This window comes from Pithys albifrons, chromosome 3, assembly GCF_047495875.1.
Source record: "Pithys albifrons albifrons isolate INPA30051 chromosome 3, PitAlb_v1, whole genome shotgun sequence".
NCBI classification, from domain to species: domain Eukaryota; kingdom Metazoa; phylum Chordata; class Aves; order Passeriformes; family Thamnophilidae; genus Pithys; species Pithys albifrons.
Window position 1 is genome coordinate 16,266,706 of NC_092460.1, and position 13,303 is coordinate 16,280,008.

Sequence of the window (13,303 nt, forward strand, 5' to 3'; positions counted from 1 at the left end):
TTAGTTTCAGTTCTGGTGAATCTGAAGTTCCAGAAGATGTACAGAATTATGGTACAGATTTCTCTGGTGACAGAGCTTTTCCTGATTTTTTTTTTTTTTTCAGCTGTGATTAAGTTAACTCAAGTTGAAACTGAATTGTGGTCAAGAGGCCTCTGTGTGGTTTTGCAGCCTGCTGAAGTGCTTCTGGTGGAATGAACAGATATTGTTCTTTCTTCATGATTTTATTGAGAAATACAGCTGGGTAGCTCTAAGAGGTGTTGGTGAGACATTGGGAAAGATGCCTGGGCCATACACAAAAAATGCAGACCATTCAGGCAGTGTCTGTATGATCACTGTCCATCAGTTGTAATTTTGAATTTGTGATTGACTCACTGTGTGCTCTTCACATAACATGCTTGCCATCCTTCACACCATTCAGTGAATTGTCTGATTACTTGTTGTAGTTGCTGCCTCAGAGATGCATAAATTGCTTCAGGACAGACACAGCTCCACAAAACCCCAACCAGGCCACTATCACAGCCAGCCTGTGCCCACCTGTGCCCACCTTTGCTCTCCTGTGCCCCACTCTGTGCCCGCCTGTGCCCTCCTGTGCCCGCCCGTGCCCTCCTGTGCCTTAGAGAGCAGGCTGCTCATTCCCTGTGGGTTTATTGGAGTGTTTTTCTTTCTGCTTCAGATTTGGCTTCTGATTTCAAAGGAGGGCTAAGCCTTCCTACTCCGAGCAGTAGAGAGGGTTCAGAGGAACAGCTACAGCACAGTTATCTCCTGATAAGCTGTTGTGTCTTTCTGTGGTGGAGATCCTTAGTTTTTCAGAAGTCAGCTGGAAATCCTCCTTTGGAGTTCTGGGCTTTAATCAGTTGTTTGCTCTTATGAGGACACTTAACAGTTCATTTCAAAAAGCTTCAGTAGATGTTTGTAGAAAGTAGTGTAAGCAACTCTAGAAATAATGGCTTGGATTTCCTCTCTGTTGAAACCTCCAGTTTTTGCTTTGGGAGATGAGTTCTGTACATCCGGTGCATCACTGCCTCGTTTCACTTTCTTTGTGCTGGGATATTGTGGAAGCCGAAAACTTCATTTAAAAAGACATTTGAGCATTAACCTTGTGTTTCAGGGTGTCTGCAGGGAGGTGCTACAAGAAAATAGGAGTTTTTTCCCCCCGGCTTGTTTTTTATTCAGTGAGATGGTCAAGTGAAATCTTGGTGTGTGCTTGCGAAAGGTCGTGGGTTGTATCTTCAGGTGCCTTGATTGTTACTGATCTTTTACTTCTTGTCTTGGGCAATGTTTGCAGCCCCAGCAGATATCGTTGGGTAATTAGAGATGCACAAACCATCTCCAGAGGATCCCTAAGGTTACGAAATAGGAAAGGGGGAAGGAGGGTAGATGGAGAAGGGGAATGAAGCAGAGCTACGGAGGTTGGACCAGATAGTCTAGTCAGGTAATCAGACTTAAAGAAGATTCCCAAAGTTGGTGCCTGTAGTAAGTGAACAATACCTGTCTTTTCTCTGTGGTATTTTATTTTTCCTTCAAGACCTATGGGTAAGGATGGAGAATGTCCCAGTGCTGCCTTCACGGGCATCCTTCCCAGTTATTGTTCTGAGTGTGTAGGGGGCTGTAGAGAGCAGAGGTGCTGGGAGAGAGGAGTGTCTTCTGTTTAAACAGCAGTCTTTGATTTCACTACATCTGTCTCTGCTTCTGGTGGCAGCTGCATTATGGTGGCTGCAAAGTGTGTGCAGAAAGTCACTTTCTGCATATGAGGGAGAGGGACTTTTTGTTTGTTGTTTTTTTTTTGTATTTATGAGGGGGGGACTTTGTCAAATCAGGGTAGATAATTGTTCCTATTAGTGCTTTTGCAACACGAAATAGTTTTCCTGTGGCTGGTTGGTTAGTTTAAGAATAATGACAATTCATTCAGTTTTGCTGCAATAAACTCCTTGAAGACAGGACAGGATTGTAAATTTAGACAGAAGTGTGTTTGCTGAGAGTGGAAAGCTCATGGTTGGGATGACGAGGTAGCTGCAGAAAGGGATGATGCTGATCATTAATTGCTGTCTTGTTGAGATCCTTCTGCCAAACAAGACCAGAAGGAAGCTGCAGCTACCTCGTCATCCCAACCATGAGCTTTCCACTCTCAGCAAACACACTTCATAAGCTGTCTTATTGAGAGAATCTCCACTACCACAGTTGCTTTTTCCAAAGATGTCATTTTGCACAAGTCCAAAAACGTGCATGTCCTGCTTCTTCTATTGTTTTTCTGTGTGGAGTTGCCTGCATCTGTTTTGTCCTGTTGAAATGTGTGTAAGGATTGCCCCTCCAAGCTTCCTAGTCATTCCTGAGAAATCCCAGACCCCTGACTATAAAGCGAATTTGGTTCAGCTGTGTTCTGGTTTCTGATTGTGTTCAGGTGTGTTCTGATTGTTTGTTTCCCCGTGAATGTCTTGATTTCAAGGAAATATGGAACAGGCTGCTGATTCCTGTATTAAAGGGTCTTCAGGTAGGGAAAAGTACTGAAAAAACTGGTTGTTGTTCCTTGTGGTTATAAATACAATATTTATTAACAACGGCCTTTTCTGAATATTGCTCTGATTTAAAATATGGCCAAGTTCTGGACTCTTGATTCTTTCACAGACAAACATTCCAAGAAAAGGTAAAATACAACTTAATTTTACTGAATTTTATTTTGACTAGTGGAAAAGACTTGAACTTAAACATTTTTGTATTCTTAAGGAGATTGTTTGCTTTACATTCCCAACCTGTGATAATTCTTACTTCTGATGAATTTGGGAATGATGTAATATAGGGAGGAGTTTTGCCTCTGGTTCTGTAGAGTTTTCTGCCTCTTCTGTCTGTTTCTTTTTTAGTTTTTTTTTTTTCTGTGTGTGTGTTACTTCTTTTTTTCTATTTCATGGGGCATTTCTTCGACCTGGCTTCTCCAGCATTGTGTTCTTTGGGCATATGCATATCTAAACAGTCTGAGTATTTAGCAAAAACTTCGCACCTGCACTCCCTTTACTTACCTAGGCAAAAGGACAGAAAGGCAGCTTGATGACTAAAGATAATATATTTGCACCTTTCTTAGTTGTAATTGCTTTTGACTCTTAAAATTGATGTGTTTATTTATTTATTGTAGACAGGTAGAGGAGCCTCTGCCCCAATTTACTGAAACAATCAGCGATGAAAACCAGTTGAAAAAGCCAAGTATGCAATCAGGGTGTGTCATCAGTGGAAAAGAAAGGAAGAGATTTCTGCCTTGGTGTAAACAGCAATTAAGTTGTGAAAAACAGGAGGCAATCACCCGTTTAAGTTGGAATTTGGGACCCTTTGTGACACCTCTATGAACTGTTCATTTTTTACTGTGAGCACTGCACTTGCCATTTCCTTGTGTTAACCTTGGTTAAGTGATACTTAAATACCCCCATAATATAAGAACTCACTGTAAAAAAGACAGTTTCTTATTTGTTTTTATTTGGTTCTTTGGCTAAACTGTGCCTGTAGATGTCATAAATAATTGGACTAGTTCTACCTGAACACAATCTACAAAGCTTTTAGTGCTAAAGAAGAACTAAAAGTTGGAAGCACTTCCAATTTTGTGGATTAGCTGTGAACATTTTCTGGACCCACCCCCTCCTCCCCAAAATGTCAACAGCTCGAGTCAACATCTCTGTAGAATTTTAATTCCGTCTTGGAGTTTCAAATCCATGTTGTACCAGTGAAGTTAAATGTACTTTTCCCTCAGCTTTCCCAGGTTTGTGCACTGAAGACTCTGAATGCAGGGCAGTTCAGTGTCCTCCACAGAGTGAGGAGAAGGGAGCCCCGGGTAACAGGGCTGAGTGTAGGGAGGAGAGAGAGCAGAAAGGCAGCAATTAAAACTTTGTTAATCATGAAAGTGCAGTAAGTTCTGTAGGTGCAGGAGAGAAAACAGCACCTGTGTGGATGGAGGTGAGAGACACAAACACTGCAAGTGCTGGGATCTGATACTCTAATGCCACACAACAGTGGTCTTTTAACTGCAGCAACAATACCTCTCTCCTCCTCCCAGAATGCTTTTTTCAGAGGTATTGTATTTGCTAATAAGTGCTGGAGCAGAGTTGTCTTCTGGTGACCCTCTTTTGGAAATTCAAACTCTGCTTTAGGCCTATTTTTTTCTTTTTTTGAGTGACTTTTGAGAATGCTGAGGGCCATATCCAGTGAAAATGTAAAATAAATCCCAGTGTTGCAGTCAAGCTTGGGAGTGGGTTGGCCTTGATTAAAAACCCTCTTGTTTTCGTCTGGGTTCTGTGTGAGCTCAAACTTGAATGTCTTTCTTGTGCAGTTGATGAGATCAAGTTGTTGTTTTAACAGCAGGTTTTTTGTCTGCTGTGAGTGCTTGGTAAATGCAGCGATGGTGGAGTTTTTGTGCCTTTTCTGTGCTGCTCCTGTATCTGCCCTCACTCGACAGCCATCATGGGTTGGTTGCTTTGGGTAAAGTAGCCTGGCTGACCCAAAGCTGTGTGGGGGCTCAGTCTAAGAGCCTATTTTATTCACTCCTTTGGTTCTTTCCTCCCTCCCAACCCTTCAGTGGCTGTTTTCTTTGCCTTGGTATATTGCAATATTTTAATAACCATGTTCTGACCTCCTTGGACTGTCCTCCCGGACCTGGTTTTGCTCAGGAAGGAACAGCCACTGAATTTGGGCCCCTCAGTTCAGGAAAGAGATTGAGGGGCTGGAGCGGGTCCAGAGAAGAGCAACGAGGCTGGAGAAGGGACTGGAGCACAAGTGCTGTGGGAAGAGGCTGAGGGAGCTGGGGGTGTTTAGCCTGGAGAAGAGGAGGCTCAGAGGTGACCTCAGCACTGTCTGGAACTGCCTGAAGGGAAGTTCCAGCCAGGTGGGGGTTGGTCTCTTCTCCCAGGCACTCAGCAATAGGACAAGGGAGCACGGGCTCAAGCTCTGCCAGGGGAAATTGAAGTTGGAGAGCAGAGGTTTTTACACTGAGATTGGCCGTGGCCCTGAGTGCCATGATCTGGTAAAGGGACTGGAGTTGGACCAAGGGTCGGACTTGATGATCTCGGAGGTCTTTTCCAACCCAATCAGTTCTAGTGATTCTATGAAACACTTGCCCAAGGCTTGCTTAGGTGTCTTCTAGCTGAGGCGTTCCAGATGCTGGGAATTATTAACTTTTTCTAACTCTCCATTTTATTACTTAACCTCATTTTTATCCCTCTTACTGTTTTGCCTCTTTGTTTCCTCCCCTCCCTATTAATACTTTCCTGGAACGCCTGATTTCCCAGCACACCATCGGGTGACACGGCAGCCTCATGCTGGGAACTGTTGCTGATAGCGGGAGCTTTGGGGCAGCTTAAAGGAAGGAAGCTGAGTGCGTGTTTTTGTGTTCTGGTTGGTACCACTCACCTGTTTGACAGATGGATGAGGTATTCGATGTGCTGTTAAATGTTATGGACTGTTTTTCTCCTTGTGTTTGACAATGAGGACATCAGGGCTGAGTGCTGTGTTACCAGACAGTGCTGATGTACTGAGGGCCAGCCATCAATGGGCTTATTCATCCTGTTCTCTCCCTGGTGTGTGTTTCCACCTCGTACTAGTGGGTGTATCACTTGATATCATTTCAGGTTCTCTGATTAGCTGGCTTGGCTGAAGGGCAGACATTTCCTTCTCACTCTTGGCAAGTGCAGTCATTAAATTCTCTTGGAATTGGTACCATCTGTGTATTGCATGGTTATACAAAGCTTAGGTGTAAAGGGAAACCTGAGGTAGTGCTGAACTCTCATGGGAGTCGAGATCATAACCAAGCAGGAAAAAAAATTGGAATGAACCCCTGAATTCTGATGCAAACTGTGAGCTGGAGGAAACAAGTATCATGGGGGGTTTGCTCTCAAATAATGGTTTGCCATATTGAATGGTGTCAAGCCAGGTGCTATGCCAGAAATTCTTTATTCATGTAAAGACATAAAAACATTGTTATTCAAGGACTCTTATGCTGAATAAAAAAAGCATTGTTCTGATTTTTGAATGCTCCTTTGCACTGTGTGTGAGCAATCACTAAACTTCCTCCATACTGGCAGGAAATGTAGATTTCCTCACTTTGTTTGTGTGATCTTATCCACCTTATGCAGAACAAAACTGGGTTGGAAAACAACAGTTGTATACAATACTGCCATGTGTACTTCATTCAAAACCTGCAAAATTTTCTAGCACTTAGTTTGTCTGCATCCCTCGTATCCCTCCACACTGCACAGCATCCTCCTGGATGAGGAGACCTTTAAAAATGGCTGGTGTTGAGTATCACCAAGGTAAGCTTTGCCTGAAGTGCCTGGGCAGCATGGTGGGCATGTTTTACCTGAATTTTATAAGTTCTCGGAAGGAGGAACTCTCCTCTGTGGCATTGTCTTTTCTGAGATATGCATATGACACTTCTTTGTCCATTTTTCTTCTTCCCAGAAATTGCATTTTCTGAATAGAAAACCATTGTTTTCTGTTCAAATCCCTCAAACTAGAGATGGAATTGAAGGCACTGTGAAATGCAGATTTGGAATTAAAACGGTCAGAATAATTTTTGGTTGACATATAGGTCATACAGCTCCAGTTTGCTGCTGCAGGGGGTAGCTTGGCATCAGCAAAACAGTTCCATGGTACATATTGAGTACCACTGAAACTGTCATTTATCAGTATTTGCATATCACTGTATTCAGTTTGCCGCCCTCCTTTTGACTGGAATGTAGATAGAATGTACTTTCAGTGGGTGTCATTGCTGTGCAGTGCCACAAACCCACAGTGACTGGGTGGTGTTGAATGGCCACAGTGGTGGCAGGAGGTCTGGCACCCTTAGATAGCTCTGTAGTGTCATCAAAGGCCACCGAGTTGGACAACCAGTTTTGACTGTGTAAAGAAATTCATGGGCCTTTACAGACACTATTTTCTCTAAAAGTATTGGACTTTTTATCTTCTCCTTTGGCAGTGGTTGGTGATATTTTTCATTTGTTGCAAAAACCGGTACAGTAATAATTAATCGTGAGGAAGGATTTGTTACCGGTCTTTGAGAGTGTTTTCCCGCATGTTTCTGACTGCAACCTTGTAACTTTTACGTGGGCAACTTTTAAGAGAAATGTGGGTTTTCTTGTTCTGTTTGTATATCGTGTGCCTTTTCGAACCACAGGGTGTAGGTAGGACACAGGTAGGTGACTTTGTGATGTAAAATTGCAGACGGTGCTCGCAAAAATACTGGCGAGTTTTTAGATGCCAGAATTTATGAGACTGTGTGGAGTGAGGGAGATGAGGGATGTGGGAAGAGAGGTGGAGTTCCTTTTGGGACTTAAAAGTTGCTTCCCGAAGTGTCTTGTTTCCTACCAGCAGATCTTGCTTATGTGAACACAAGCTGGTAATGAACTAGATGGGAATCCTGTCAGCTGCAGAAGGACATGACAGGGCAGGGCTTTGCCTCCAGACAAAGGCAGTTAATGTGTGCTGTTTAGAGTAATAACGCAGTAATAACAAATGACGTGAACCTGCTTATTTGGAAAAAGAGAAGTTGATGTTTCCCAGGCTTTGTGTTTGGACGGGCTAATTCCTTGTATTTTTGTAAAGAACTTTATTTTGAACTCATGTGAGCTTGGGTGGTAACCACAGAAGGAAAATGCACCTTTCCATAATTTTAAACAATATTACCAGCAGTTGAGCTTGTTTTTATACAAATTATTCTGTTTATTTCACTGCCACCAACTCTTTGCAGATTTTGTTACTAATGTAGCAAGAGATGGAAACGTGAAAAAAAACAACCCTCAGTGCTGCAAACGAGGCTGTTCCCTGAAGGGCAATACAAGATTATGGATTTGCTCCAGTTGTGTTTAACTTGTGAAAACTTTCCCGTTCAGGAGGCCGGCATTATATGACAGTGAGGTCATAAAATAAGGTCACTATCAAACATTAAGCTGTAAAGAAATAAATGTAATCTTTTATCCTGGTTTCATAATGCTGCTGCCTAATCCAAAGTACCTGGATTGGTGCCAGTCATATTTTGGCCGAGCTACTAAGGATTACTTTGTTTTTTGGATTTTACTGAGTAAGATTAAAGTAATAGCTGTAGTAACTGCTTTGGGTAAGAGAAACTCTTGCAGGTAACGCTTTGGGGGATAAGACCAGCACTGTTTTTTCCCAGGACACACGAGGACAGGAGCTCTGTGTGTTCACATCCCCGTCGTTCTGTGATGCCAGCAACTTCTATGAGTGTTTTCTCAGTCCCTCCCACAGCTTGTCTCCTTATTGGCAATGATTAACTTCCTTATGCTTTAAGCAAACAATTGTTTGGTGATTCGGTACTAAAAAAGTGTTTGCTTTTCTTGGTGGGACCATAAGCTTCAGGCTGGGGTCTGAAAACGCTGTGGCTTAGGGTAGTGCTCCTCTGGAAAACTCTTGCTTACAGCGCTGTGATGTGTTTTCAGAGACACGAGTTTTGGTATCCTTGTTGCTGTGTTTGTTTTGAGCTTTCCATAACAATTGATCTGATTCTCCAAGTGCTAAGTGGTAGTGACAACCTCTTCAGAGGTCTGTTCCCTTCTAGATTGGGCCATTTTTGTGCATACAGACGAGCATGGGACATCTTTAGTGCTCATTCTGTAAATATATGTAAAAAAAAATCTAAGGCATTTAAGATAACTTGACAAAAAACCCTCATGGCAACAACCACCCACAGTACTTCCAAGTAAAGAATCAGTCAAGTGAATCAGAAATGCAATAGCACGAAAATGCAGGCCAGTATTTTCAGTGGTGATAATTCTGAAGGAGTTTGGCATCTCTGACATCTGATGGGTTCACTTGGTGCTGCGGCAGAGTATTCGTGTAACTGTGTTTTGAATTACACAATGGGATGGATCTAGTGAAAACTTGCCCCCAAAAGGCAGTATTTTGGGGTTTTTTTGAGGTTTGTTTTTTTGTTTTGGAATGTGTTTTTTGTTGGGTTTTGTTTTGCTCTAATCATGTAAAAGCCTCAGTAAGGTGTACTGTGGGGTGACTGGTGTAAGTGCATCTGTAGTTCTGTGAAGCTTTGTTTGAACGTTGCTGTTTCCTTTTGACATTTTTGGACAGGCAGCACATTCTTCTTTTCCCACACATGGTTTTGGTCATTTTATCACACTGTCCCTCTTCAGAAATGACTTGTAATGAACAAATACATTGTGAGTCCTGTGAAAGCCATTGAGTTTTCGAGCAGTGCTTGGAACCTGTTGGCAGGAAACTGATTAATAGATAAATATCTACATCAGCCTTGAGAGGTCACAGAGTCATGTTTCTGAGTGGATTAGAAGGGAAAATCACATCACTCCATCACTGTTCCACTTGCTTATGAATAAGTAAAGCAGGAGATCCAAATGGTTGAAACACTGTAAGAAGAACACCCTCCACACAGAGCTACAGGCTCAGCAGGGCTCTGTTACACACAGCCCTGCCTGGTGAGGCTTCAGGTTCCTTACTGCTACATCCAGATTTGATTTTAATATAAAAAGGTCTCTTTTTATATTAAAATATATTTATATTATAATATTAATATTATAATATTATAATAGTTATATTATAATATAATATTATAATATTATATTATAATATTTATATTATAATATTTTTATATTAAAATATATTTATATTAAAGTATATTTAAAGTGTAGTGGTTAAATTTCAGCAAGGTTTTATTGAGAGAAGGATACTTCAAGTGACTTCTGTGATGGAAGACACATAAGAGGTTTAAGGAGAGAGGCCTAATTATGAGATATTTTAATCTAAACTATTAAAAATAAAGGCTAAGGATATTTTTAGAATTTGTGTACTTTGAAAATATGAAGATTTTTGAATTGTTATGTATAAAAATCATAAAAATTGCACAAAGTAGTGAATTTTCTGTGGTTTTAAGGTAAAACACTTGGAAACCTGCTGCATTTGTCCCTGTGCTGGGTGTTTGTGGAAGTTTAGCACTAAGAGGGCAGAGTGATTGTAAGTGCAGCTGTGTGGCTGCTGCTGGAGGCTGCTGAGTGTCCCTGTAAGATTTTGTGATGCTGTGCTGACACTGTAAGTGAAGTGGGTCTTGTTTCTCTTTGTCCCCAAAGACCACAGGTGCCAGGGTGGTTCCATCTGTGCATTCCCAGGTTTCCAGAGCAGTGCTGTGAGTGATCTCAGCACTGTCTAGAACTACCTGAAGGGAAGTTCTGCCCAGCTGGGGGTTGGTCTCTTCTCCCAAGCACTCAGCAATAGGACAAGGGGGCACGGGCTCAAGCTCTGCCAGGGGAAATTGAAGTTGGAGAGCAGAAAAAAATTCTTTGCAGAGAGAGTAATCAGGCATTGGAATGGGCTGCCCAGAGGGGGGTGGATTCCCCATCCCTGGAGGTTTTTAAAGTGAGATTGGCCGTGGCACTGAGTGCCACGATCTGGTAAAGGGACTGGAGTTGGACCAAGGGTTGGACTTGATGATCATGGAGGTCTTTTCCAACCCAGTCGATTCTGTGATTCTGTTCTATTATTCTAAGGCAGCATTTCCCTGGTGCACTTGGTGACTGGAAATGCAGAGTGGCAGCCTCGTTAAACTGATGGCAAAGCTGGCAACAGACATTGGTGTGTTTGATTTCAGTTGGTGTATTTGATTTCAAGTTGACTGAAATAACCATCTAAAATGCCCATCTTGATTATCCTTTTTTCCCCCCTTAGTTTCTTGGAGGGGTGGGTTGGGGAATGAGACAATTGTGCTGTTCATAAATGATGAAATGCTAATGAAACCCTGCTCTCTGCTCTCTCCCCCCAGCGCTGTGTGGTGCTGCGCTTCCTGAAGTCCCCCCCCAACCAGAACAAGGTAAGATCCAACATGTCCCATTGCTAAAAGCCCTCAGGTAAACCAATAGCTGGTGTGAGCAGAAACAAGAAACCCCTGAAAGAACTGTGACTGGCAGGAGTAAGAATAAGGGGATGTTTTGAAATGTGCCTGTGTTTCAGGGGTTTTGGCAACAGGAGGAAATCTGAGGTTGTCTTATGTAACTAAGATGGTGTGAGTGCTGGGACCAAGGCCCCTGTGTGGGGCAGGGTGTGAGGCTGCCAAGTGTTAAAGGGACAGCTTTCTGTGGCACAGTGCTGGTGTACCATACCCACGGATGGGATGCTGAGGAGTAAATGATTTTTTTTTAATTGATTGTTCTTAGCTGGGACAGACCAGGAACAGCTCAGGACTGGTGTCATGGTAAAGGTCTGCTGTTGACCACCTGTTGAGTCGCTAAAAATTCATGGATATTGAACAAACACATGAAATAGCCCTTGTCAGTGAGTGGGTTTACTGTCCTGGCTGTTGCAAAAAGAACATGGCAGGGCACTGTCTTGCAGTTTCTTGGATGGTAGAATAAGGTTTTTCTGCTGGAGAAGGAACTGAAGTGAATTTCTTTAGGTTTCTTTATATAGGGATAAAGTGTGTGTGTGGCTCGGCTTTGCGAACGAAGATTTGGGAAGGGCTGTCTCCACGTGGGTGTGCCCTTCCAGCCTGCGCAGTGGATTTTAGGTGAGGCTCAGCGTGCACAGAACTGGCCCCACCGTTTAAGTTCTGAGGTTCATCTGCCACGGCCGAGCGAGCTTGGACGGTGCCAGTGAATTCCTCAGGACTAGAACCTACAGCACCCGGCATTTCCCAGGAGGTCTCCCATCCAAGTACTAACCCGGGGCTGACCCTGCTTAGCTTCCGAGATCTGACGGGATCGGATGTCAGGGAGGCATTTAACTGCCTAGGGATAAATAATGATCAAGAATCAAAGGTAGAGGAGGGCAAACACAGTGTTCCAAGGAAAAAAATAAGGAAAGAGGGCACAAGGTTCAAATTCTTTTATTTCCTTAACCTCAAGAGAAGTCTTTAGGGTGTGTTACCTGCGAGATAAAGGAATGGCTGGAGTTACTGCAGCTCCTGAACCACGGCTGTGTGAGGTTCAGTGGCAGTGGGAGGTTTTTCTGATGAGAGAATATAAAAAGCATTGTGGCTCTACTGAGAGCTGAGGGCTATGTGCTTAATTTTAGGGAAAAAGAAACAAGGATGAATGTAAAGAAAACACAGGGCATTTTGTTGCTTTAGATCAGGAGGATGAATGTGAAAACATTCAGTTTAACAAGGGAGAGAGTAAACGTTTCTAGAATAAAGCAGAGGAAGGCAAGAACCCGTGAACACAATAAATGTGTGTGTTATTTGGTGGCCTTTCTGCTCCTGTTTTACTTGAAACAAGTCTGGTAAAACTGAAGTATGATTCAGGTTGGTTTTTGAGCCGCCTGTAGTGAGTGGCAGGGTTTCAAAATGTATCTTGTGCCTCTGTAAAAGCCCAAGATAATAATGTTTAGAGTGTTAACAAGAACAGGGAAGAGCCCAGTGGATTGCAACAAAGGAAACAGTGCTTATCTCAATTTTTAATACAGCATGGGAGAACTAGACCACAACTTTAAGTATAAAGTCAGTCTGTTGCAGTTTATTTAAGAAGACAAAACACTTGTTTTTTTTTAATTTTTAAGTTGGAAGAGATTGTTGCATAGTAATCGTTTTTAAAAAATTGACAGAGTATTACAAAGTGGCAAAGGAAGCCAGGAGCACTACAGCAGTGAGGCTGATAATACTGCTGTAGAGTACTCTGACATTACATATAGTTTTATGGATTGGGATAGTGAAACATGAGGAATAAAGGCTTGTGCCCAGCTCCAGCATTCTGCATTTGCCTTGCTATGGGGACTGTGTGGAGTTCATGATACAGTTTCCTCTAAATAGAGGACTTGGTAATTTGAATATATTTACTTTTGCAGGTGATTATTTTTTTAAAAGATCATTTTTTTTCTTGGAGCGGAACAGAAAACTAAATATTTTATCTTCAGGTCAGTAAACAAATCCTGGAGAATCAGTTTTGGGACAAACTTGCACATACCAACATTACAGAGGACAAAATGGTTTTCAGGGGTAATCTTTATTCCTGTCTAATGAACAAAGAGTTAACTGACTTTCTTCAGACCAGAGGAGTGTGAGTGAGAAAGTTACTGAGGCATCTTAGTGTGTGTTGGTTCTGAGACTCAGGATTGCCTGTTGGGAAAAGACTCTGAGGTTATTGGTTCTCTTAAAAGGATTCAGGGAGAGTTGTTTGAGGAACAACTCCATATACAGTTTGCCAAGCATTTTAAATAATCAGTGCTGTCCTGGCCTTTATGAAAATGGTGGAAATGATGTTGTGGAAAAAAATCTCCCTGTTGTGATGGCACTGTAAAGCCAAGTCAGTAAGATTGTCAGTGACAGTCTCCTTTTCCCTGTAACATCTATAATTTGTGTTGGATA

The 13,303-nt window shown here is 42.4% G+C and overlaps 1 protein-coding gene across 1 annotated transcript in view; it reads left to right on the forward strand.

Moving 5' to 3' along the window:
- The window catches only part of IPPK (inositol-pentakisphosphate 2-kinase), a 30,400-nt gene that overhangs the window by 2,838 nt on the left and 14,259 nt on the right, over window positions 1-13,303 (forward strand). The window contains exon 2 of the mRNA XM_071550675.1: window positions 10,769-10,816. Coding sequence (XP_071406776.1) covers window positions 10,769-10,816 — 48 coding nt within the window. The remainder of the gene's footprint in view (window positions 1-10,768; window positions 10,817-13,303) is intronic.